Below are 21,255 nucleotides of genomic sequence, written 5' to 3'. Positions count from 1 at the left end.
AATTTAAAGGGAATTGAATAAGAAAATTGTATAATTTGTGGCCAGCTTAAAGCTGGCCATACACCTATAGATTATCTGCAGATTTTCTATGGTTAGATGGAAAAAGTGGAAGATTCCTCCACCCACACAGTTTAGCGAACATGGAGAAATCTGTTGCACTTTTTCCATCTAACCATAGAAAATCTGCAGATAATCTATAGGTGTATGGCCAGCTTTAGGCTTTGACAGGGCAGGTGGACAGGTGAGAGCTAATGAGGAACATTTAGGCTGAGACCAGGGGCTCTCCATCTGATCAGGTGATCCTTGTTACGCACCTTATGGGTGAGGATCAGCAGGTGTATAAAGCATTGATGAGGGGCTGTCTTTGGGTATAGTCAGTGTCTGTGATTTTGTCAGAAATTAATCATTTGGTTCAGTGATGGCTCCAAAGAAGGCTGCTGCAGCTAGCAAGGACAATGAAGAGGCTCCAGGTAAGATCAGTGGTTGGACTGTGAATGATAAGGTGTAATGTAGCCCCCCCCCCCCCCCTTTTCTATAGTCTTAATGTTGTAGATAAAATGTGTTTTGCAGCAATAAATGTACATGGTTGTAGCTATGTTTGTCTCCTTCCATATACTGGCTGTGGTGGTTATTGCATTGTAGTATTGCATGATGGTGGTGGTCCTCCATGGTTCTTCTCTCTTGGTCAAAGCCTACCAGTTAGAGCTGAATACCACAAACTGCACAGCTGAAGGCTTCTTTCTCTGTAGTGACTGGGGAAACAAAAGTGAGATGTATCACCAGTGGAGGGTGGCTTGTTAGATTAACGCAAACAACCAGGTGTTGCATGCGCACTTCTGACTAAAGTGGATCTTTACTGCATCTGAGCACCAAAAACCCTATTTAATCTAAGTATTAAAAGCAAACTCGGCTTTGACTACTGTAGGCATTTGGTGGTGATGTGGAGAAGCCAGTACAGATAATGCAAATTGGATGGCTTCTCTGCTCACTGCAACCTTGAGTCAGTTGATGGAGATGGATGGGGGCACTGCTACCTTGCCTAAAATGGGTTCCGACGGGTTTTTTTTTTTTTTTTTTTTTTTTTTCCTTGTGAAATCATGTACAGCTACTGAATGACACAGAATCGCATAAACACAGGGCATGCTAAAAACCACATATAAATATCGACGCCATGGTACTTGGCATATTATGGGGTAAAGACGAGTCCTGCACAACATGGGCCACAGGATGGTGTTGGAAAATCCTAGAGTAAAACAATATAAGACACATAAAATCGTCTGTATGGACATCATGCATCTATGTAAGTCTGCATTTCGTTGGGGGGTATACAAACTCTTCAGGGGCGAATGCAATGGTGATCTATAAAGAAACATAACCATATGCTATAATAGGAGTAAGTAATGGGTGTAGGGGGCAGGCTGGACATCCCTATAAATACTCATGTCAACTGCATAGATGTGAACAGAGGATCAGAGCTGTTAGAAGGTTCTAGCATGGGAGCTGAGGTTGACATGTGGACAAGCAGGGAGCACTGTGGATTCCCCAAGGTTAATGTGCAAATGTAGGTGACCTTAAAGCGGGGTTCCACCCAAAAAAACAAATACCTCCAAATTCTAAAAAAAAAAATTTGGATTTTTTTTTTTTTTTTTTCCCACTTACCTCTAAATGCCTGTTGCTAGGTGCTACCTCATAGTCTGCCTCTTCCTTTGCCTGGGCTGGTGACATCACTTCCCCCTCGGCACAGGAAGGACTTGGCTCTGCTCCCTCCCTCCTGTCAATCATCTGGGACCCATTACAGGTCCCAGGTGATTGAGCGGCCAATCGCGGCGCCGCTTGTGCATTTGCAGTGGGTGCCAGGCTGTGAAGCCACAGCCCGGCGCCCACAGTTGAAATGACGACGAGCGGGTCTTCGATTCCCCCACATCGCTGGGCCCATGGACAGGCAAGTGTCCAATTAAAAGTCAGCAGCTGCAGTATTTGTAGCTGCTGACTTTTAATTTTTTTTTTTTTTTTTTTTAGGACCCCCTGGGTGGAACTCCTCTTTAAACCGACACTTCTGTGGATTGAGATCAGTGGTATATATTGAATGTATAATATTGATATTTTTATATCCCACATGCTTACTCTATATAGCGATTGGCCTCGTTCAAAGTCCTGCTGACCAAACTTTTTGTTCAAATTTTGGGATGGAGGCCAATTACTTGTGGTGCCTTGGACCACATCATTCTCTCTGCTACCTTGCCTAGGAACTTGCTGCTTTAGTCCCCCCTTTTTTTTTTTTTTTTTTTTAAGGGGGCATCTCCTGTCCTCAAAATGGGGTGGGTGTGTTCTATTGGGACTGGTGTAGAAGCGCTAGTATGTTGCAATAGTTTTTGCCCCCACCATCACTTAATGTGTTTTATGTCCTTCCAATTATATCTTAGCAGCTGCTACTGAAACCAAGGCCACAAAAGCTCCAAAGCCAACCAAGATGAAGACCCTGGGTCACCCTACTACGTTGGCCATGGTGGTGGAGGCCCTAAAGAAGGACTCTGAGAGGAAGGGGACCTCTGTGCCGGCCATACGCGCTAGGATTCTGGCTGCCCATCCTACTGTGGACCCCGTGAGGCTTAAGTTTCTGCTTAGGGCTGCTCTGAACAAGGGGATAGAGAAGGGAATCCTTGTCCGACCACCAAACTCCAGTGCTACTGGAGCCACTGGGCGCTTTAAGGTGTGTGTATAAGTCTGATTTTTGGGGCTCCTTTTTCGATGACAAAATGAGCAAAACTGTTCCTGGAAATGGGGAAAGCAGATGGGACTCCGTTCAACACTAGTGGCTTTACCAGAAATGGGAAGACTGTCTTGATAAAACTGTAACTGGACTCTATTGTAAAGTGTGGGGGGGGCGGATTCTCAAACCTTAGTCAGTTTATGGTTTGCTGGTATGGGGGGTGTAGGTTAAAAATAAAATACAACTGAATGTTTTATGGTTGGAGTTGAAATAATTGGGTTACTCTTTACCACCAGCTGGCAAAACCAATACCAAAGACTAAGGAGGGTGGCAGCAGTACAGGATCGGAGAATGTGGACCCCAATAATCAGCCAAAGGAGAAGCACAAGAAAGAGGCTGTGAAGAAAGCGAAGCCTACAGAGTCGAAAGGCAAGTGAGCTAACCTCTGCACAGTCTACCTCTGCTGCGGAGTTGTTGGCTCTGTGGTGTGGGTGGGTGTTTGACCATCAAAAAAAAAACAAAACTTTAATGTTTGGAGCTAAGGTGTTCTGTAATCCTAAACTACTTCTCTCCAAGGGGGGGGGGGGGGGGGGGGGCCATAACCTTAATGTAGCCACCCCTTGGCATTGGCTGTATGCATTCTCACAGAAGTGGGGCTTTATCTGTGTGGCCCCATATACTTGACCTCATAGGTGTAAGCAGCCTATTGCTTTAGGGTGAGCACCCCCAAAGCTCAAACACACACATGCCTTTCTCTGCAGCCTCAGCTGGACAGTGAATGAATAGTGCTCTGTGCTGAGCGGCTTTGTTTCCCTTTTACAAACTGAAGCATAGTAAACCTAGTTGAGTGTTCATTTAGAAAAGGAAGGGGCTGGTAAATTACTGTAGTTATCAACTTGTAACACGCACCCTCATTTTAGGAGGGAAGTTTCAGGAAAAATACTTACGTTTTTAATAAAGAACTTTGAAGCGAAATAAGGGTCAGTGCCCATCTGCAGCCTCACCTCAGAATACTGCTGCCTCGGAGGGGGGGGCAGGACAAGCAGTGTCAGATTACATACAGCGAGAATCTCCTGTTTACTTGGCGGCCTCTCTTATACTAAGTCCAGGCTTCTATGATGGACAGAACAGTGGTCCAATGCCGGCCCAGAAGGCGGGACTTGCTATTACAGAGGCCGCTGAGTAAACAGGGGATTCTTGCTGTGTAATCTGACAGCTCTCGTTCCCCCTTCCTAGGCAGCCCAAATTGCAGTATCGGCGTATAACACACCCCATTCTATATATTTTTTATTTTTTCAGGGTGAAAGTGCGTATTATACAGCATCTCCCACAGTGATTAGGGTGTGCCCAGGCACACCCCCCTGTTCTCCCAGTAGAGACTGGGCTCTCGCCAAGAGCCCCTAGGCTTCATACCAACAATGGGGACTCCAGGCTTCCATTCACCAGATCTGATTGGCTGTCAGTCACCATGCAGCTCACCCATTTTCTCCTGAATGGAGGGGATACATTGGGGGGGGGGGTTTATTTACTGAAGGCAAATACACTTTGCACTACAAGTGCAGTCGCTGTCGATCCGAGGGGGACACGTAAGGAAAATGAAAACCTTTTTGCTTGCACATGATTGGATGATAAGATCAGTAGAGCTTCCCCTCATGTCAGATCTAAAATGACTGCACTTCCAAGTGCACTTGGAAGTGCAAAGTGGATTTGCCTTTAGTAAATCAACCCCTTTGAGCCTTTCTCTACTCGCAGGGGACAAATGCATAAACAAACAAGTCTGTATTAAAAAAAGCATGAGTTTTGCATCCTACCCAGAATATACTGACCCTGACAAACCTAGATATAGCTATTTCTGAGCCCAACTAACATACACATGGCAAATGTGCAGCAATTTTTTTTTTTTTTATGGTTTTTGGGTTAATGTTCCAAAAAAATTGCCTTTTTAGTTCTACTTTAACTCCTTAATGACTGAGGGTAAAAAAGCTAATGAACAGAATTTTGCAACTTTGACATGTCTTGGTAAAACTACATATCGCCTACTTTGTGTATCCAGGTGGATTCTGCCTAGTTTTCCTGTAAATTTGGCTTTTGGTCTTGCATGGTAAGATCTTTAAAATAGTATTCAGACCCCCTTAAAATTTTCACTCTGTTATATTGCAGCCATTTGCTAAAATCTTTTTTTTTTTTTTTTTTTTTTTTGTAACCTTGGCCAGATCTGTGCCTTGCTGCAATTCTGTCTCTGAGCTCTTCAGGCAGTTCTTTTTGACCTCATGATTCTCATTTGCTCAGACATGCACTGTGAGCTGCAAGGTCTTATATAGACAGGTGTGTGGCTTTCCTTATCAAGTCCAATCAGTATAATCAAATGAAGGTGTAGAACCATCTCAAGGATGATCAGAATAAATGGACAGCACCTGAGTTAAATATGAGTGTCACAGCAAAGGGTCTGAATACTTAGGACCATGTGATATTTCAGCTTTTCTTTTTTAATCCGCAAAGAATGTCAACTATTCTGTCTATATGGGGTGCTGTGTGTACATTAATGAGGAAAAAAATGACCTTAAATGATTTTAGCAAATTGTTGCAATATAACAGAGTTAAAAACTTTAAGGGGGTCTGAATACTATATATATATTTAAAGATTTGCTCCTCCCTCCTTTGCTGATGGGAGGCACTACGCATTGGTAGCACTGTTGGGGCTGCACTAATTAGTGCAGATGTCTCTGCTGAGGAATACAGCTTACCAGCTCTCCTCTCATGCTGTCAGTGTGAGGGGAGGAATGCCAATAACTGGCTGTAATTGGACAGGGCTGGTCACATGGTTAAGGGCATAAGTCACAGGCTCTCTTCTGTGATCGGTCATGCCCTGTGTCCCAAGGACAGCGCAGCACCGAATGTGATGGGAGGATGTCAATTTACTATATGGTGGGTGGGAAGCAGTTAAAGCAGAACTTCACTCTTAAGAAAAAAGTCAATGTTGCTTAAGTTGTTGCCTGGTTTTCAGACCTAGGCAAATGACTTCATACATCCCAAGAGTCTTGAGGGGTTTTCCCAGCTAAGCACACCATCCTGTGTCTGAGCGAAGGGCAGATGGGATTCTTGGATGTAAATGCTACAAGATTCATCTGCCCCTTACTAAAGATGGCCATAGCCTGAAATACTAGGGGGTATTTTTATTTTGCTGAGAAAGCGCTTTGAAAGCATGGACCTGGATGGAGAGTTTAATTAAAAATTAAATGGCCTTTTTGGTTTGTGGCACTCAGATGCAGCGTAGTTCCACTTGGGTTAACACTTTCAGTTAAACATACACTTTTGTCAGTCTTGCGCTCAATCAACAGTTTCATTTTCTACAAAGTTAAGACATGGCTGCTATTGGCTAGCTTTAGCGGCCATTCAGGAGCAGTGCAGCCCAGGGAAGGCAAACTGGGAATCCTACTGTATTGAAGACATGGCTGGCAAAAGTGGATGACTGCTGGGGGTAGCATTCTCTGAACCCCCCCCCAGCACACAAGGGGAGGTGGTTTGGCTGCATTCATTGATTAAAACAGTGTGAAGAACACTAGTTGAAGACAGTAAAGACAAGACTACCAAGATTCAATGTTCTTCTACAAAGTTGATCTCTACTAGTGTTCATATTTTGTTTTCCCTTCATAGTGTGAAAAGCTTACTTCAATCTGGCTTACTTATTTTGCAGGTGAGAAAGTAGAAGCGGCCACCAAGAAGGAAAAGTCTGCTGAGGTAAGGAGTATAGATAGTTCTTGAGCTTCAGTTAACCTTGAGAAAGGGTGTACCCATTCTAAAATGCATTAGATGGGAGGTCAACTATACACAGTTCATAGAACCTCTAGCAATCTGGAGGAATCCTAGGGTGCTGAGAGCTCCTGAACATTAAACCATTTTGGCTTTGCAGTCCATATCTCTCATACCACTTTTATTTGGGGAGAGGGAACCGATGGAAGGGGGATAAAGTGCTGCATGTAATGCCTGTACCAGAATATCTTGGCATCCATTGATTGCCTCTGCAGCCCATTGACTGATCTTTCTCTCCATCTTAGGTGAAGCCCAAGGCCTCTAAACCCATGAAAGATGCTGAGGGACAGCCAAAGGCCCCAGCAGCAGCCAAAAAGCCCAAAGCCAAGAAGGTAGATGGGGAGACCAAAGCCAAGAAGGTAGATGGGGAGACCAAAGCCAAGAAGGTAGATGGGGAGACCAAAGCCAAGAAAGAACCAGCTAAGAAAGAAAAAGCTGAGGAGGGGATAACAAAAGCCTTAAAGGACTCTGAAGAAAATGACACTGCCAAAACCAGCAAGAAAGGGAAGAAATGACTTATTTGGCAACACATTAAGTATTTTAATTTATTTGAATAAAGTATTTAACTTTTATCATGTGGCTTTTATGGAAAAGCTCAATGTGTTGTGTCCCATCGGATGCTTTGGCTGAGCTACTAGAAGTTTTGGAATGCATTACTTGATGTGGCAACAGATATTTAAATATAAAATGGATTTTAATTTCAATAAAGTATTTAATACAAAATGTACTGTTTAATCTTGAACTTTCTGGAAAATCTGAAGGGGTGTTTGGATGAGCTACCAGAGGTTTTCAGAATGCCTAGGTGACCATTCTCCCTTGTGGTGGTTTTTTTTATAATCTTTTATACAGTTGTGCTTATAAGTTTACATACCCCATGGCAGAAGTTGATTTCTTGGCCATTTTTTCAGAGAATGAATAACACAAACTTTTCTTTCACTCATAGTGTCTGGCTGTCCTAATGACAAACTACCCAAATTACCCTGATCAAAGTTTACATACCCTGGTGATTTTTGGCCTGATAACATGAACATAAGTTGACAAAGTTGAATGAATGGCTATTAAAGGTAACCATTACCTGTGATCTGTTTGCTTCTTTCTAGTGTGTATAAAAGGTCAATGAGTTTCTGGACTCCTGACAGACCCTTGCATCTTTCATCCAGTGCTGCACTGACATTTCTGGATTCTGAGTCATGGGGAAAGCAAAAAGAATTGTCAAAGGATCTGAGGGAAAAGGTAGTTGAACTGTACAAAACAGGAAAGGGGGGGATATATATATATATATATATATATATATATATATATATATATAAAAAAAAGTGTTGTGGCTGTTTTTTTAAGATGCTCAAGAAATGGGCTGCATGGTCGAGTCGCAAGCAAAAAGCCATTACTACACATGTCACAGTATCCTACTTGCCATATGCCAAACAGCACAGAGACGAGCCTCAAACCTTCTGGCAAAAATTGAGGATTATTGGCCGCAACCATAAATGCTACACTTGGAGAGGAGTCAAGGCCTATGATGAAAGGTACACCATTCCTACTGTGAAACAGAGGTGGCTCGCTAATGTTTTGGGGATGTGTGATCTACAAAGGCACAGGAAATTTGGTCAAAATTGATGGCAAGATGAATGCAGTATGTTATCAAATACTGGAGGAACACTTGCATTCATCAGCCAGGAAGCTGTGCATGGGACGTACTTGGACATTCCAACATGACTGGTCCAAAACACAAGGCCAAGTTGACCCGTCATTGGCTACAGCAGAATAAAGTGAAGGTTCTGGAGTGGCCATCTCGGTCTTCTGACCTCAATATCATTTGAGCCACTCTGGGGAGATCTCAAACGTGCCGTTCATGCAAGACAGCCCAAGAATTTACAGGAACTGGGGGCTTTTTGCCAAGAGGAATAGGCAGCTTTACCATCTGAAGATAAAGGGCCTCATCCACTTGACTTCAAGCTGTCAATATTAAAGGGGGCAATACACGGTATTAAGAACTGGGGTATGTAAACTTTTGATCAGGGTCATTTGGGTAGGGTTTTTTTGTCATTATGATTTAGAAAGAGTAAACAGTTAAATGGCTTCAGCCAAACACTAACCATGAGTGAAAAGTTTGTGTATCATTCATATTATCTGAAAAATGGCTTTGATCATAAATTCTGCCAGGGTATATAAACTTATAAGCACAACGTGTGTGTATATTTGGGGTTGCACCGATACCACTTTTTAAGACCGAGTAAAAGTACCCCCCCCCCCCAGTACTTGTCATTACGATACTTTTTTTTTTTTTTTTTGTCATGTGACCGTAATATGCAGTACTGATGGGATGTTGACCGGAGGAGCACAGAGGGGAGCCGGGGGAGGATATGGGGGGGGGGGGAAGTCGGGGGTTATCAGTGCGGCGGCAGGTGAAGTTATATTCACCGATCTCCCTGTGTGGCATTCAATAAAGCAGCGGAGAGAAGCGGCTTTCAGCTGCTTTTATTGAAAGCCACACAGGGAGATCGGTGATTATAACTTCCATTGCTGCTGCACCGATCATCCCTGAGTGTACAAGTACTCCTGCAAACACTCAGCATTGGCACTGATAAACCCTAATAAAAAAATAATGTATAATAAATTATTTTAACAATTTCTCCTACTCCTGGCTACTTTTTTTTTTTTTTTTTTTTTTTTTCCGATCCCTGAAAACTCCAGTCTTCAGGGAAGCCTATTTTGCCTCCAGCTAACTGAACTTTTCTCTTCCATCAACTCATCCCCACTTTTTTTTTTTCCCCCCCACCCTTAGATTGTCAGCTCCTAAGAGCAGGGCCCTCTTGTATTGTTACTATACCTTATCCCTTTCAGATTGTAAAGGTGTGTGTGCACAAAACTTGGCCTTTTATAAAGCATGTCTATGTTGGCTGCTTTATGTAGTGCGTTTGTTTTTTTTTTGTTTTTTTTTTTGTTTTTTTTGCTATATAGGTGCAGAGTATAGATTGGACACATGCTGGATTGTAGTCTCAGTTTGCTAGGATATTGGTGATAACTGGGACTTTGTAAATATTACAATGAATATCAGCCTTCAACAGCTCTGTTGGCTTTTTGTCAAGTATCTTGTGGACTTTATTCTGTGCTGGGACTCAATAAATGCATCTCTCGCGATGAATGGAGTTGCGGAAATAACTCGCATTATAATGATCAATCCGCATCGCTACAACTATATCACTACATTGGTGCTGTGATCCGAGTCACGGCACCAAGGTAGTGCTATAGTTGTAGGAATAAGGCTTGAGAATTGTTAGAGTTATTCCCACAGCAACTCCTGTTCATCCAGAGATGCATTTATTGGAGTCCCAGCACAAAGTCCACAAGATACTTGCAACAGATGTTTAGAATATCCTACATAAATCGGCCAACACATAAGCCTAGTACACATGGGCCAAATGTCAGGTAACATTGGCTGGTTTAATAGAAACCTTCTGACATTCAGCCGGTCTGATGGAAGCTGGCTATTCAGCTGGTTTTTGTTAAAGGGGTCAAGACCGAAAACTGTTTTCTGAACTGCACTCGCCCAATGGCTGAGAGCACTGACTGGAGTGTTCTGGCGGGGGGGGGGGCTGTCCCCCTGTCAGATAAGGGGGGATTGTACTAACACTAGATTGTTAGTACAGCATCTCTGACCTGAGAAAACTAGTAGTGTGTACGAGGCTTAAAGCCTCGTACACACAATCAGATTGTTGGCAGGGGATTGTCTGTTGACAGACTGTTGTCCTAAAATCTGACGGTTAGTACGCTCCTTTTGACAATTGTGCAACTTTCTGCCAACAAATGTGGATGACAGGCTAGTAAATTTTAGGCAGCTGACAATAGTCTGTTGTCAGATTTTCTGATGGTCAGTACACAAGTCCGTCACACCAAAGTTGAAAGTACAAACACACATTAATGCTGACAAAGCACGAAATTAGCAGAAGGGGCCCAAAGGGTGGCGCTCAAGAGCTGAAATTCCTCGTACGTCACTACAATCGGGTTTGTTGACCGACAATTGTGTACCGTTGGTATGCAAGACAAGATCCAGGCACACGCGCTTTTGTCAAAAATCAGACGCTCGGTTGGCTAACAATCTGATAGTGTGTACCAGTCTTTAGAGTATGAAACGGTTAGATCCATAGCAGAGATTTTCCTTCTCTTTCTGTCACACAACAGGAACAGAAAATCCTTCCAAGTGGAGCTAAACACCATCCTATATGGCGGGTTTAACAGGTATATTAATTTCAAAGATTTTCCCCTTAGCCACTGTTCAAGTATCAACTGCAGAACCTTGGATTTATCAATCTGTCAATGGCCCCTGGGATGAATAGCCTTGGAAGGGCCACAAACCCTTTTCTACCTCTCTTCACGACTAAATATTTGGACTTTAGATGTGCTTTAGCCTTATATTTCATAAGATCCATTACTTTCGTAGATGACGAATGCTAGGAAAACTAACTTTGTGTTATCCCGGCTATAATGTATAAGACTGTTTCTTTTTTGGGGGAGTCATTATACATCAGAAAGGTCATACAAACAAGTCACAACAGTTTAAATATATTTTTTATTACAAATGAAACATTTCACAATAGAACATATGAACCCAATTAGAACAAGATTTCACTTATATACATATACATACAGTGTGCATCTTCCACTTCTCATAGGGAGTGGGGGGGCCTCTACCATCAGAGGCGCTTAAGGGTTTGATTCTGAATTTCACACTTGGATATCCCTCGGCAGGTGAACAGCGAGGGGATACAATTTTAATAGTGGTAGATACAGCTGGCTAAATCACAGATCCATGATCTGATTGCAAAGAGTTCATATTCTCTGAAATCTTTTGGTGTTGACCTTTGGTTTAAGACCCACCGAAGGCCAGTGCAACATTGCATTCTGAACTGTATTGGCCAACGTTCTGTAAAGGAACGTCCACTGTGGCCTATGGGCCTGTCTGATAAAATGGCTGCCTCTCTGATGTCACTAGCTCCTAGTGAACTGATTGGCTGCCTTCTCCAAACATTGCTAAATGTTGCCTGAACTGTATGTAGGTGACTGGACGGTTTTAATATCTAACGCTTCTGCTCAACAGATAGTCACAGCTTTGCATACTATGTCATACATCATATATTAAATTTACATCTCTTTGTGGCCGGCATTGGCTATAAAGTATGTGGTAGCCAGCTACCTGTTACTTCGACACCCATACTCTTCAGATATTGGTTACCCCAACATACTATTATGGTAACGAGTCAAAAAACACACCAACTGCAAAGGGTCATTAAGTTGAAGCAATTATGTTCTGCAGTCCAGAGCAGAGAGATGACTCTATAGGTGGCCACTGTGATAGATTCCCTCAGTAACACATGGAGTTTAAGGGCTCATTCATACTTAAGCAATCTGTTGTGGAGTGTTAATGCAAGCTGTGGCGTGTGTTAATATGCATTAAGGCAGCCCATTCATTAGGAATGGATGGCCAACAAAGGTAGTCTACTTATTAGGAATGGATGGCCAACAGAGTCTGCTCATTCCGAACAGGCAGCCAACGAAGGCAGTCCACTCATTAGGAATGGGCAGCCAACGGAAGAAGTCCACTCTTTCCGAAATGGCGGCTGAGGAAGGCAGTCTACTCATTCCGAACGAGCGTCAAATAGAGGTGGTCCACTCACTCTGAAAGGGTGGCCAACGGAGGAAGTCCACTCATTCCGAAAGGACAGCCAATGGAGTCAATCTGCTCATTCTGAAGGGGGTGGCAAACAGAGGCAATCTGCTCATTAGGAATAGGTGGTCAGTGAAGACAGGCCACCCAGTAGGAATGGGCGGCCAACGGAGGCAGTTCATTCATTCCGAACAGGCGGCCAACAGAGGCAGTCCACTCATTCCGAACGGCTGGCCAATTGAGGCAACCTGCTCATTCCAAATGAGCAGCCAATGAAAGCAGTCCACTCATCCTGAAGGGGTGGCCTACAGAGGCAATCCACTTGTTAGGAATGGGTGGTCAATGAAGGCAGTCCGCTCAACGGAGACAGTCCATTAATACAGAAATGGTGGCCAACGGAGGCAGTCTATTAATTCCGAAATGGTGGCCAACAGAGGCAGTCCATTAATGCCGAATGATCAGCCACTGGAGGCAGTCCACTCATTCTAAATGGGCGGCCAATATAGGCAGTCCACTCATTCTAAACGAGTGGCCAATATAGGCAGTTCATTCATTCTAAACGAGTGGCCAATATAGGCAGTCCACTCATTATGAATGAGAGGCCAAGGAATGCAGTCCACTCATTATGAGTGGGCATCCAATTTACCAAACTGAATGGGAACAAAAAGCAGATGACCTTAAAGTTCCTTATGCCTTGCCCTCTACGCTGAATTGGGGTTCCTTTCACAATAATTGGTACCGGAACACCCCACACATGGAGCAGTTCCATTAACATACTCATCACAATGCACAAGTGTGAATGGGCCCTAATACTTGTCACAGTAATTATTTATGATGGCCTCAAGTAACTCTGAGGTTAGTTACCATCTTCAGAAAACTTAATAAAGAACTGCAGGTCAACTGCACTTTTTTTTATTTGCTACTGCCAAAGGTTTTACAGTTGGCTGCTGTTGGACTGAACTGCATTGTGTGTAAAGGCTAGTTGGTAATGAGGTATAGAAGCACAACTTTGCTGGAGATATGTTAACTGCAGAATATTGTATTTTTTTTTTTTCTAGAGTTCTCTTTTAAACCTCTGAAGTTGTACATTTCCCCAGTTTAGATAATTTGAAGATGGGAACCTGTCACGACTGACACATGGATGACTACCATTGCCCATGTTTTGAAGAAATTGATAGCAGCTGAGGTATCTTCACTGGCTGCATGCTTGTTCCAGGTCATTGTCTCGCCAGGTGATGAACATGATAATGGCAGCACCCGTATTGCCATCAGGACAGGTTTGCTATCTTATCACATACTGCTAGTTTAAAACCCCCACCATGTTTTGCAAGCTAATGAGGAAGCAGAGGATTGTCTAAAATTTGCTCTACTTAAGGAAAAAAAGTGCATTATACAAAAACATATTCCATTTTCTTTCTTTTTTTTTTTTTTCTAGAACTCTCTGGAATGGACTCGAAATGCGCTCACTCCCGGCACTCCCGTGCGTTTCAAAATTCCCCCACGGAGACGCGGGATCCTGTAAAGAGCACTGTACTCCCTTATAATATCCTGAGACAGCTGGTATTAAGGCACTCGCAGAGCAGCGGCGGCGGTGTAGCCGGGAGCTGCTGGCATTCGAACTCTGCGGCGGACAAGCTTAGCGCATTAACTCATCTTTAGCAAGTGGTTGTCCCCTATTATGCAGCGCCGTCCTGTTCGTGGTCTATGCCAGTTCTAAACAGGACAAGGAGTTCCATCTACAGTGCAAAGTCCCGTATTCGGTAAATGTATCACATGACTACAGTCAGCCAATCCTGCGACTGACCCAAAGAACGTCAAACCCTCCAAGACCCATTGGGTGTAACAAAGGAGACACAAGCCACCCAGGATCCTATCCACACCCAAGCCTTCTAGGTCCGGCCAAGTTTATTTTTTAAGGGCTGAGCTGTCCGTGGCTTGCAGAGTGCAATTGTGGTTTACATAGTTTTCGAATGACCGCCTTTCTGGGGCGACTTAGAGTTCTTGAAGCCAATTTAATTCCATTGTTGTAGGCTCCCTCCACCCGGGCTCTGCTAGGCCTCGCTGCTACACGTGTAGATATCGTCCTCCATCAGGATTATCATTTGCTCAAACTTGTGCTGTAATTGGCCACGTCTGGTGACAGGGTTGGCTTCTAGAGCGCTGACAATCTGTTGAAATGGAGACAGATTTCAGATTTGATTATTCATTTATGCAGGTAGGCCCCAACAATGAACTTTATTTGCACCATTTCAGACTTAAGAGGTGTACTGCCAAAGCTCATTTGGCAGTACTTATCTTGTGGATCACGGGAGTCCTTTGACCCGTTTTCAGCAGATGGCGGGCTGTCAGCTGACGTCACAGACCCGGTCCGGGCTCAGGCAAGAGTGCGACAATAAAGCCGGGATCTGCCCGCAACCCTGGACTGGCACCCAGCTCAGCCTCTCAGCTAGCTGCTGAGAGCCTGAGCCAACCGCTCCAGCCCCCTGCACAGCCCAGTGCTATAGTGGGGGTGGGAGCAGAGCAGAGAGCCGGCGGCTGGCAGTCACCAGCTCTCTGCTCACTGAGCTCTGATGTTAGGGGAGCAGAAATGGCAGGAATACATAAAATGAAAGAAAGAAATAGAATTAAATTAATACACAAATATAAGAGAAGGAGGAGGGTGGGGGACACTGCTAGATAAACCACTTGCCGGCCGCAAGTGGTTTACCGGGATTATGGCTAAAGATATCAACCATAACCCCCGGTATTGTTTTCTTTGCAGTTGCCGGCTTTCTCTTCAAAAGTGTTCAGAGCTGCTCATGAGCCGCTGGAACGCTTTCAGAAGAAGCAGGAGGGGATGCCCCCCCCCCACCGGTCGCCGGTGTTTCTCGGGCGAGCCGGTGGAAACGGTAAGCCCGAGAAACAATCGAACGGTGCGGCCGGCTGGTCACAGAGGCCATAAAAGACTAGATCATCCTCGATTGCCTCTTTTGCCTAGGAGGACCGGAGCAATGTTCGTCACTTCCTGTCCAGGGTGAAAGTAAAAAACGTTTTATTTTTTTTGAAGCAATAGATCAAAAAAAATATTTTTTGATCTTTTGCTTTTTTAGGTAAAGGAGAAATTTGGGGTCTTTTTTGACCCCAGATCTCATCATAAAGAGGACCTGTCATCCTTATTTCTATTACAAGGGATGTTTACATTAGAGTGAGAGCAATAATTCTAGCACCAGACCACTTCTGTAGCTCTAAACAGGTAACCTGTAAAGGCATTAAAAGCCTTGACAAATCTATTTACTCGGCATAACATCATCTTTCATATTAGACTAAAAAATTGGGGGAATATATTGTGTTTTTTTTTCTTCCAATTCATTACAAAGTATGTTTTCCAAAAAAATTGTGTTATAAAGAACCGCTGCACATATACCGTGTGACATAAAAAATTGCAACAATTGACATTTTGTTCCCTAGGGTCTCTACGGAAAAAAAAAGTAAATAAAATGAATAGAAAAAAATAAAAAAATCATTATATATATAAAATAATAATAAATATATAATGTTTGGGGGTTATAAGTAATTTTCTAGCAAAACACGGATTTAAACTTGTAAACAAAAAGTGCAGTAAAGGCCTGGTCTTCAAGTGGTTAAAATTAATTTAGGGGGGAGGTCTGCTTTAAGATTCTAATTTAATTTTTTTTTAATATAATTCTTTATTCAATGTTTTATCTTTTTTTTTTTCTAATTGAATTTGACTGAAAGCGATGCTTACCTGCGAGCGATATTTTTTGGCGTATTTGTAAATCTCTGCAACAGCGACGTTGGTGTTGAATTTGTTTTGGTATTTCTGAAAAATAAAAAATTTACAAGTTAGAGAAGAAAGAGTGACCTGCACCTGCTGTAGAGGTGGAGGTAAGGCTGGTGATAAGCGGGCGTATTGTCGGTGCCATCTTACCCGCGACTCCTCTGCGAGGTGGGCGTTCATTTCCTGCTCGCTCAGCGGGCTCATCTCCTTGATCTGCTGGTAATATTTCTGCACGATTTTCCGATACTCCGGAATCTCCTTGGCGTACAGCAGCTTGTTGGTAGGGGAGTCCTGAAAAAAAAAAAAAAAAAAAAAAAAAAATATATAGAGATTGAATTATCTTCCAGGCTTCGATGATGTCACTACCTCTTAGCAAGCTTATAGGCTGCATTCCGCTATCTAGAAATCAGGTAGACTTTAACCGCTTGCGGACCGCCCACCATAATTATACTCCGGCGCGCTGGCTGCTGTCATCATGACTTTATCCAATCATGGCTCATTCCCGCCCCACAGTATAAAAGTATTCTTTCAATGGCAGCTATTTTCAGTGTGATTTTGACATGGAGAGAGATAGAACAGGGCTCTGTTCAGTGCTATTAGTTAGTTAGTGTGCTATACTGTGCTATTTTGCTTCAATTGTCAGTGTAGAATATTAGTTTAGTGTCAGTCTAGGGATAGTGTGAGTGTAGTGAGAAGGACCATCATTCAGCTTTGCATAGTGTGCAGCTAGAGTAGGGACAGTTCAGATAGCGTCAGTGTAGTGATAGTTGAACACCGTCTATTTGATTGTGTTACTGCCAGTTTAATGCCATTTACTTCTGTGTGCATTACTGCCAGTTTAACCCCATATAGTTCTGTGTGCGTTACTGCCAGTTTAATGCCATTTACTTCTGTGTGCATTACTGCCAGTTTAACGCCATATAGTTCTGTGTGCGTTACTGCCAGTTTAATGCCATATAGTTCTGTGTGCGTTACTGTCAGTTTAACGCCATGTAGTTTTGTGTGTTACTGCCAGTTTAACACTATATAGTTCTGTGTACGTTACTGCCAGTTTAACGCCATATAGTTCTGTGTGCGTTACTGCCGGTTTAACGCCATATAGTTTTGTGCGTTACTGCCAGTTTAACATCATATAGTTCTGTGTGCATTACTGCCAGTTTAACGCCATATAGTTCTGTGTGCGTTACTGCCAGTTTAACGCCATATAGTTCTGTGTGTGTTACTGCCAGTTTAACGCCATATAGTTCTGTGCGTTACTGCCAGTTTAGCGCTATATAGTTCTGTGTGCGTTACTGCCAGTTTAACGCCATATAGTTCTGTGTGCGTTACTGCCGGTTTAACGCCATGTAGTTTTGTGCGTTACTGCTAGTTTAGCGCTATATAGTTCTGTGTGCGTTACTGCCGGTTTAACGCCATATAGTTTTGTGCGTTACTGCCAGTTTAACATCATATAGTTCTGTGTGCATTACTGCCAGTTTAACGTGATGTCGTTTTGTGCGTTACTGCCAGTTTAACGCCACTTACTTCTGTGTGCGTTACTGCCAGTTTAACGCCATATTGTTTTGCATGCGTTACTGCCAGTTTAACACCATATAGTTCTGTGTGCATTACTGCCAATTTAACGCCATTTACTTCCTTGTATCATGACAGAAAAAGCCTCCAATATAGACAGATAAACAAAAAAAAAGTATTTTTTCTAATTAATCTATACACAAAAATTGCAAGCAAAAAAAAAATGTTTTATAATTTTAATGGGTGTTAGTTTTAGAAAAAGTAGCTTTGTTTCTGGTACAAAGCGTAGCAATTTTTTTTCAAAATTCTGTGTATTTTTGGGATTGTGTAATTCCCCCCCCCCTTTATTGGTTGAACTAGATGGACTTGCATCTTTTTTTATCAACCTGACTAATTATGTAACTATGTACTTTTTTTTTTTTTTTTTTTTAATCGACACTGAAAAAATAAAACAAATGAAAAATTTGGTATTGATGGTAAAAAAAAGTAAAAGAAAAACTAAAAAAAAAACCAGCATACAAATTATATTTAAGGGGTGAATAAAGTTAATTAGAGCTAATTAGGGTTAACAACGGGTTAATAATGGGTTAAATAATACATATTTAAAAACTTTTATTCTATTTAAAAAAAACTTGTACTGGTGTCACTGCAGACGATAAAAAATAGATGAAAAAAAATAAGCAATATAATAAAATAAAAATATTTAAAAAAAAACTTTTATTTTATCTTAATCAAAAACTTGTATTCTTTCTTTAACTGGTGTCATTGCAGATGATATAAAAAAAAAAAAACAGAAATAAAAAAAAAAGAAGCACAAAAATAAATAGGGGATGAAGGAGTTAATTAGGACTGATTATGGTTAACTAAATGGGTTAAATAGGAATTCATTTACCTAATAATTTTTTAAAAATTTTATTTATTATGTTTCTTTAACATTTATGTCATATGCAGGTCGTGCCTTTGATCCACATATGAATGAAATAGTAAATACAATGAAACAATAGATTGCTATGTTGTATTTACTGACACTTGTGGACTATCTGCAGGTGTCATTTTACACAGGATCGGCTACTTTTTGCTCCTTTTGGGTAATACAAAACAATTCCTGGCTGGCAATAAAAAGGTGGGCAGGAGCAGCAGGGAGAGAGAAACTGGATGCAAGATATGCATCCATAGAAATTTGTTGAGGTTTTTACCAAACAGGAAGTGAAAGAAAACTTCAAAAAGAGACATAGAAATAAAAACGTGCTGGGGGTTCTAGGTTTCCCTAGCCCTGCTAAAGAGGAGTGTTCTTATTTGGGTTTGTGTTGCTTTTGGATAGGGATGAGCCGAACACCCCCCGGTTCGGTTCGCACCAGAACCCGCGAACGGACCGAAAGTTCGCACGAACGTTAGAACCCCATTGACGTCTATGGGACTCGAACGTTCGAAATCAAAAGTGCTCATTTTAAAGGCTAATTTGCATGGTATTGTCCTAAAAAGGGTTTGGGGACCCGGGTCCTACCCCAGGGGACATGTATCAATGCAAAAAAAACTTTTAAAAACGGCCGTTTTTTCGGGAGCAGTGATTTTAATGATGCTTAAAGTAAAAAAAAAAAAGTGAAATATTCCTTTAAATATCGTACCTGGGGGGTGTCTATAGTATGCCTGTAAAGTGACGCGTGTTTCCCATGTTTAGAACAGTCCCTGCACCAAATGTCATTTTTAAAGGAAAAAATCTCATTTAAAACTGCTTGCGGGTTTAATGTCATGTCGGGTCATGGCAATATGGATGAAAATCAGTGAGACAAACGGCATGGGTACCCCCCAGTCCATTACCAGTCCCTTTGGGTCTTGTATGGATATTAAGGGGAACCCCGCACCCAAATTAAAATAAGGAAAGGTGTGGGGCCACCAGGCCCTATATACTCTGAACAGCAGTATACAGGCGGTGCAAACAAGACAGGGACTGTAGGTTTGTTGTTAAGTAGAATCTGTTTGTAATTTTGAACATTTTTAACGTGTTTAGCTCCAGCCAAAAAATCTTTTCTAAGCTTTTTGGAAAACATAGGGAAGGGTTATCACCCCTGTGACATTTGTTTTGCTGTCTTTCCTCCTCTTCAGAAGATTTCACCTCACTTTTTTGTCCCAATGAAAAATGTTTTTTGAAAATTTGGGTTTTTTTGTGGAACAAGGATTGGAAAGCATCAGTGGAAAGGAGAACTTGTTTTCCCATATTAACTCTTACAGGAGAGAATTTCCCTTCCTAGGGGTAGATTTCATCTCACTTCCTGTTGTCTCCTTCCGTTTACAAGTAGGAGTCGTTTGTAAGTTAGATGTTTGAAAGTAGGGTCCTGCCCTATATACTCAGCAGAAATTTGGGCCTTAGGTGTTGCTGTGGCCACAACACTGTAAGCCCTCACAGGGCCCTGCTGTGAAATATTAGATCAAGAATTGTAATTACATGCCCCTGTTGAACAGGAGCTGAAAAATTAGGCCTTAGGCACTGGTGCTGGTGCCACAACACTGCAACCCCTCACAGACACTCTAGTTGGAACGCAGGAACGAGCCCTGCTGCAAATTATTGCTTCAAAAATTGTAATTACACGCCCCTGTTAGACAGGGGCAGAAAAATTGGGCCTTAGGCACTGGTGCTGGTGCCACAACACTGCAACCCCTCACAGACACTCTAGTTGGAACGCAGGAACGAGCCCTGCTGCAAAGTATTGCATCAAAAATTGTAATTACACGCCCCTGTTAGACAGGGGCAGAAAAATTGGGCCCTAGGCACTGGTGCTGGTGCCACAACACTGCAACCCCTCACAGACACTCTAGTTGGAATGCAGGAACGAGCCCTGCTGCAAAGTATTACATCAAAAATTGTAATTACACGCCCCTGTTAAACAGGGGCTGAAAAATTGTGCCTTAGGCACTGGTGGTGGCGCCCAGAACCAAAAATGTTCTTACAAGCTATCAGCGTGATGATTGAGGAGGAAGAGGATAATTACTCAGGGATAGTCACTCAGCATCAGCATAGGCAGTCTTTGAAGGGATCTGAGATTTCAAAAAAAATTATTCGGTTACATCAGCATCAGGTGCTTGGTAGCTGGTGGTGATCCAAGACTCATTCATTTTTATGAAGGTCAGCCGATCGACCGAGTCGGTGGACAGACGCACCCTGTGATCGGTTACCACGCCTCCAGCAGCACTGAATGTGCGTTCCGAAAGAACGCTGGATGCAGGACAGGCCAGTAGCTCAATTGCATACTGTGCAAGCTCTGGCCAGTGATCCATCCTCAAGACCCAGTAACCCAGAGGATTTTCGGTGGGAAAGGTGTCCAAGTCTGATCTTGCCCCTAGGTATTCCTGCACCATGTAAAACAGACGCTGGCGATGGTTGCTGGAACCGATCATACCTTGGGGCTGCGGACCAAAAAATTGTCTGAACGCATCGGTCAGACGGCCACCTTCTCCACCGCTCCTTCTTTGACTGACCGAAGCCTCGGCAACACGTTGTCCAGAAACAGGAGTTTGTAACCTCCCAGTCTCTGGGAACGCGTTGCACAGACCTTTCTGCAAGGCCTCCCGAAGATGTTTCATCCTCTGCTCCCTCTGCGATGGCAAGATAAGGTCCGCAACCTTACCCTTGTAACGTGGATCAAGGAGGGTTGCCAGCCAGTATTGGTCCTTCTCCTTGATACCACGAATACGAGGATCCTTACGCAGGCTTTGCAGGATCAGGGAGGCCATGCAGCGTAGGTTTGCTGAGGCATTCGGTCCGGAGTCCTCTGGGTCACTAAG

The 21,255-nt window shown here is 42.9% G+C and overlaps 2 protein-coding genes across 2 annotated transcripts in view; one reads left to right on the top strand and one right to left on the bottom strand.

The window, feature by feature from the left end:
• The first annotated feature begins 366 nt into the window (after positions 1–366).
• H1-8 (H1.8 linker histone) lies at positions 367–7,128 on the top strand. The gene is made up of 5 exons (XM_073591348.1): positions 367–470; positions 2,424–2,710; positions 3,007–3,139; positions 6,405–6,448; positions 6,766–7,128. The coding sequence occupies exons 1-5, from the start codon at positions 419–421 to the stop codon at positions 7,033–7,035; spliced, it is 786 nt and encodes a 261-aa protein (XP_073447449.1). The 5' UTR covers positions 367–418; the 3' UTR covers positions 7,036–7,128.
• A 3,944-nt stretch (positions 7,129–11,072) lies between these two features.
• Positions 11,073–21,255, bottom strand: part of PLXND1 (plexin D1) — a gene marked incomplete at its 5' end in the record, with an annotated part of 200,134 nt that continues 189,951 nt past the window's right edge. Inside the window, 3 exon segments of the mRNA XM_073591756.1 lie at positions 11,073–14,353; positions 15,931–16,005; positions 16,114–16,254. Of these exon segments, the coding sequence (XP_073447857.1) occupies positions 14,237–14,353; positions 15,931–16,005; positions 16,114–16,254 (333 nt within the window).

This window comes from Aquarana catesbeiana, linkage group LG07, assembly GCF_042186555.1.
Source record: "Aquarana catesbeiana isolate 2022-GZ linkage group LG07, ASM4218655v1, whole genome shotgun sequence".
Lineage (NCBI taxonomy): Eukaryota > Metazoa > Chordata > Amphibia > Anura > Ranidae > Aquarana > Aquarana catesbeiana.
Note: the sequence above shows the minus strand (reverse complement) of the source record. Positions and strands in the feature narration are given on the sequence as shown.